At 39.8% G+C, this 5,525-nt stretch overlaps 1 protein-coding gene across 1 annotated transcript; it reads right to left on the bottom strand.

Annotated features, from left to right (window-relative positions):
* Nucleotides 1-1,530: 1,530 nt before the first annotated feature.
* Nucleotides 1,531-5,289, bottom strand: LOC118751924 (GATOR complex protein MIOS-like). The gene is made up of 13 exons (XM_036486751.1): nucleotides 5,172-5,289; nucleotides 4,888-5,061; nucleotides 4,677-4,817; nucleotides 4,324-4,434; nucleotides 4,063-4,252; nucleotides 3,779-3,996; nucleotides 3,224-3,704; nucleotides 3,061-3,151; nucleotides 2,700-2,981; nucleotides 2,359-2,636; nucleotides 2,100-2,292; nucleotides 1,820-2,025; nucleotides 1,531-1,734 (listed from the first exon to the last, which is right to left on the bottom strand). Exons 1-13 carry the CDS (start codon nucleotides 5,287-5,289, stop codon nucleotides 1,647-1,649), a joined length of 2,571 nt encoding a protein of 856 aa, XP_036342644.1. The 3' UTR covers nucleotides 1,531-1,646.
* Between the last annotated feature and the right edge of the window lie 236 nt (nucleotides 5,290-5,525).

Here is a 5,525-nt window from a genome sequence, read left to right as displayed (position 1 = left end):
TCTAAAACACCCTATCTCAGCTCATTTTCAATGTATTTTCGTTTGAGATAGGGCATTTTTGAACCGAATTCTGAGATAGAGCATTCTTCAAAAAAAAAAAAAATTAAATCTGAAATAGGGTGTTCTTCAATTAAATTCTGAAGTAGGGCGTTCTTGAAATGTTTTCTGAGATGAGGCGTTTTCGAACAGACAGCCGAGATGTCGATCTTCCATTCAGCCATCGAAATAGTTTTTATTGGGTTTTAACAATATACGTATTCAAATTAAAAAAAAAATGTGTGTTTCAAAAATCCAATTGACTTTTTCTTAAATCCAAATGACCCTTTCTAAAATGAAAAAAAAAAAATAAGCTACGTGAAAACCCGGTATATTCAATTGAAAAACCCCGGTTTACCCGGAATTCGAAAAATCAAGATTTCAATAATACCGCCCAAAAATATTCAAAAAAACTGGTTGAACCCCGTTTGAAAAAACCGTGTCCACCATCACGTTCAGTAAGAAATCGTGTCCCGTAAATCTACTCCTTATACTTATATGAACGTTTAAAACCTTAAACCACTGACACTACATACGAGCAGATTTAGTATTAGTTGCGATCCCGCACGAATCCGAACTGATAAGAAATAGTCAGACGTGTTTCCCCATACACACCTTTTTAAGTCTAATTAACGATAACTGACTACAATGTAGAGTCTACTTACTTTGAGCTTGAACGGGTAAGAAATGACGCTATGGAATAAACATTTGTGAAACATAGTAACTACTCCTAAAGGACCGAAAGTAGCTTAGCTAAGTGTAAGGCAAGCCAGAAGCTTAGATGTCCTGCCGTTCATAATTAACAAAAATTTTAAGTTTTATACATATTCACTCAGCATGCAGAATATGAGCTCCAACCAACTACATATTTACAATCCGCCATAAACCATCAGCAACATTGAAAAAGCCAATCAAGAAAACCTTCTTTTACATTTGCAGAATCAAATAATTGGGAATTGGGCGCTGCCTACAAAGGGAAAGAAGCGAAATGAAAAACATTTAACTATCGCATAATTTGGCGCTAAAAACGATAAAGAAAACAACAGCTACAAAACAAATTGCTTTTCATTTATGTGCTTTTCCCACGAGAGAGCCGCTAAGCTAAGGAACAGTAGCCGCCAAAGGGTGGACCGAAATGAACCTGTTTGTGGGGAAAGCAAAAAATAATAAGCCGCCCAATTGCAGGAGAACAGCCGCAAGAGAAAGACGTCATGAGCAGCAGCATGTATGGCTAAAGCAACTTAAGAGTAGAAATGCAATTTATTAAATGTATTTACGGCAATTAATCTTCTAAAGAGTGCATACACGTACTTACGAGTACAGCTTGAAACTGTATTTAAAAGGAAGGGAATGCGGGGTTGGGACGGGAAAAGAAGGAAGGAATGTTTAATGAAATCAAGTTAATGCGGTTAATGAGAAGAGTCGATTATGAGCCATAGCTTTTGGAAAAGGAAGCGCAATTTTGAATATACATTTATCCACACAGCACAAATATTCTTGATTTTTCTTTTAATTTTCGTATAAACTTACAAATAATTAAGGATTGCATAGCCCAATTAACGAGTAGATAATTGGGATCATGTTGCTAAAGTCTAAACCTATTAAAGCTATTAATAGTCGGGTAAGTCATTGGGCACGGTGCCGTCCAAGTCAAAGCATCGGCAAGTGCAGGAGCTAACAGGGCATTCAGAATTTTGTCTGTACAATACATAAGAAAAATACACAATGTATATTATAGAATGGAATATATAAATATGTAAAGTAGTACATTAACGCGACTTACTTGAACCACTGCATCATGTGTTCGGTGTGGCCGCCATGTCGACATGTCTGACACCAGGAGAACCACTTCGAAAACGGTTTCGATTGCCAGCCCAAACTTTCGTGGGTCGCATCGCTGGGTAGCGAAATATTCAGCGTAGTGCCCATGTGTAGCAAGCATAGAGAGCAACGCGGTAGTGGTTTGCGGCAACTAGGGCAGGAGGAAAGCTGCGGAGTGGTTAAAATGAAAAGGCTGTTTAGAAAAAATATACAAATTTTTTTTTGCCGCATATTAAGCCTACTTTATTCACATTCGAAGATGCACTGCGCATGCGCGCATCCTCCTGCAAAGCACTCGACACTGATTTGCCACAAAAGTTACACGAGAGAAAAACACTGCGCGTGGTGCGTGTACCGGTGCGTAGATTCTCAATTTTTATATCCAACTCAGCGCGTTTCTCCCAAAGGCCCCACGAGTTTAGAACATCTAAATAACTGTGTAGCAAGCAAGTAAAATAAAGTTATATTAAAGTAACAAATTCTGGTGTTAGCTTCCCCAACCTGCTAATCCAATATTGTATGCGATTATCTGCGAAATGTTCTCGATGGAAATAATTGATAGCTATTAACGCGACTGTTTGTACATCGGATGTTAAATCCAAGTAAGCTTGCAGTATATTGATGCCATCCAGCGATTCACCAGTGAGCAGCAAGCCATTTAGGTCACCGCTTTCAATGGATTTTTGTATTAACTGCTTAACATAATCTGCCAACTTGCTCTCCGATAAGTATTTGCAAGCGAAAGCCACGCGATCGGCAAGTGAGATGCCATCCTCCGTCTGTAACCGGTAAATTTTATTTATCAATTCAGAATTATAACAAGTATCACCCTTTTAGCTTACCAGCACCGCATCGAAGTTATCATTCTCGGTGGTGAGGAATGAGAATATGGCACGCAAATGTGCATCCTGTATTTGTTTATTGGCATTTGAGCGTTGATTACGCCAAGTCGAGTTGCAACGATCTGCATTAAAGCTGGATAGGGCAATAGCGGCAATGCGAAACATGCTGGCATCGTGAGGATCCTTCGAGTTGCGTGAGAGATCTGCAGCTTTTGAGAGTATGTCGCAAGCAAAAACGATTTTCAGATGAAATACGCAAATCATGGCAGCGCGACTGAACTCCTGCAATGAAATACAAAGGAAAGACGGACAGTAACAACAATTTAATTCAATTAATATTTCAGTTAATAATTAATCTCACCTTGTTGTCACATAGCCCGTTTACGAAGCGTTCCAAGTCCTGTTCGAACACCCAGCCGCAGAGTTTCAGCGCCACATCGCGTTGTTCACTTCTGCAAAAGGAAATACATTTAAGAGTTATGTAAACAATGCTACATCTCTAAAGAATTAAGTGTCAACTTTACCTGTAGCACACCAAATTATTGGAATTTATGAAATCAGGCCATTGCAATACACGCGACTCAATACGCGATGAGGCCATCAACGCCTCTGATGTGTGACCTAAACTAATGCCCAAGATGGTTTTCAAACCCGTTAAGCGTTCTTCTCTATACAAATTACTCAAAGTTAGCCAAACACTTTTCAAATATGGTGTCAAAGGCAACCCGTCGACATGCCTATCTGTCTTCAAACCATAATCACTAAGAGCACGCTGATAGGTTTCTTCAACCAATTCTTCTTTGGATAAGTTTTGGTCAAGAATCTCGAAATTAAGCGCCGAATTGAGTGTGGATGTAGATATAATAGATGAAGTGCTTTGGCTGCTATTTTGACGTGTTGGAGTGCTTGCAATGGCTAGTGGACGCTGTGGCAGGAGCGGTATTTTTTTATGGTTGCTATAAGTGGTGAGCAGAGAAAGCGGTAAACGAATTTCCAAAATGGTCCCTAAAGTAAAAAAAAAAAAACAAACAAAGTAAGCTAATAACGAAGTCTCAGATTTTTAAAATTGCAATAAAAACCTTGTTCCGAAAGCAGCAGAGCACGCTCATAATCCGTGTTGTGCCAGGAGATATAGGTGAGTGTTGGCGGTTTGTTTGAAGCATAGTACTTAGCTTGGAATGGCTGCAGCTGTCGCTTCACATGGTACACCTCCCGACTGCTTTCTGCGTCCACGCTGCGTATATCATAGAGGGTGATGAAGGGAGATTCACGTTGTAGCGAGGTAAGTAAGCTGGATCTATAAGTAAACAATTTTGTAATTAGAAGCCTTTTCTCCATAGATTAAAGAAGTTGTCGCACATACCGCGTTGGACACCAACTAAGTTGTAAATGATTCTTTCCCGATTGTATGGTCTTCAGCGGATGGTCCAGCACTCGTAAATCCCATATCATAATTACCGAATCCAAGTAAGAACAGAGATAGTTCCCATTTGGAGCCACAGCGAGGCCATGTACCATTTTCGTTTGTATGGATTGGCAGGTAGTGTTGCCCTCTATTGAGAGAGTAAAAGTATGAAATACAGTTACTTATTATGGGAACTTGGTTTTTTTTTTTTGTACTAACGCTTTAAGTCGAACAGCTTTATCTGCTTCTGGCTTACACCCGCAATAAGCATGCGATGATTTTTGTCCCAGCACATTGAGTGGGCAGACTCCGAGTGTCCAAAGAAACTTACTGTAAGCATATAAGGAAAAGAGAAAAGTATTCCTTTGTAGAGTGTGTAGATTGATTCAAAGCATTCTAAAACGAAAATAAGCGTGGACCTTAATCCAGGTTTTGTTACTTGCGGGTACCTAAACCCATGTAGTTTCGTATTAGATTCAAGCTTGCTATCTTATGATGCCAAGGTTTTTATACAACCGAAAATCGTTAGTGCATCTGCATTGTTTTCACATACGGCATATAGTAAAACTCACCTGCATCTTTGGGAACACCACGTTCTATATCCCAAATTGCAATACATGAATCGGAGCGATGACGATCATGTCCTATGGCCAATACATTGTGGTCAAACTCATTCCAGGCTAGACAAAGGCACATGCGTTGCTGGCGTGGTGCTGGGTGCAGGGTGACAATTACAAGCAACAATTAGACTAAATATACAAACTTGTACAGTGTTAAACTCACTAAATTCCCAGCTATTGTCGACAGTTTCATGAAAATCGCAAATACCAACTTTTCCATCACCCAATCCAACGGCGATAATCGGCCGGTTTTTGTGGTAGGACGGCTGCACACAACGCGCATACTGGTACCGCGTCTCTGTGGCTAAGAAGTTAGCCGATATATTTGGCAATGCACCTACATATAATGAGGGAATAAAAGTTATTTAAACCAAATAAAGATAATTCACTAAGTTGCGCCCTCAATATCCAACATCTGTTTGACCTGATGAACGCGCTGGTACTTACTTCGCCGGCTATCATCGTGTTGCGTGCGCTCATAAAGCTTAATTTCTTGTCCCCAGGTTACGAATTTGTCTGGAAATTGCGGAAACCAACTCAGTCCATGAATTGTGCCACTCATCATTGCTTTTTCCACTGTGCGTCCTAACTTTTTAATTGTTTACACATTAACCTCTTATCAATTAATCAGCTGTTGTCACTACGGGATCGGTTTGGGACTAAATACACTACCGGAATCGGTTTGTGACCAAATGCACTAACCGGATGTATGGAAACGTCATTGCCACACGACGTAAATTTTTAGTGAATAACTACATTTTAGTGCAGTTTGGAAAATTAGATAGGATAATTTTAACAACA

This window comes from Rhagoletis pomonella, unplaced genomic scaffold (assembly GCF_013731165.1).
Source record: "Rhagoletis pomonella isolate Grant_MI unplaced genomic scaffold, Rhpom_1.0 Rhpom_scaffold_01086, whole genome shotgun sequence".
NCBI classification, from domain to species: domain Eukaryota; kingdom Metazoa; phylum Arthropoda; class Insecta; order Diptera; family Tephritidae; genus Rhagoletis; species Rhagoletis pomonella.
This window is presented reverse-complemented; position numbering and strand designations above follow the sequence as displayed.

Excerpts from the sequence above, each read along its gene's own strand:
- LOC118751924 (XM_036486751.1), bottom strand. The coding sequence starts at position 5,289 with ATGATGAGTGGCACAATTCATGGACTGAGTTGGTTTCCGCAATTTCCA. Across the intron at positions 4,253-4,323 it reads AAAGCTGTTCGACTTAAAGC|AGGGCAACACTACCTGCCAA; the intron begins GTTAGTACAAAA and ends CTCTCTCAATAG. Across the intron at positions 2,293-2,358 it reads ATACAATATTGGATTAGCAG|TTATTTAGATGTTCTAAACT; the intron begins GTTGGGGAAGCT and ends CTTGCTACACAG.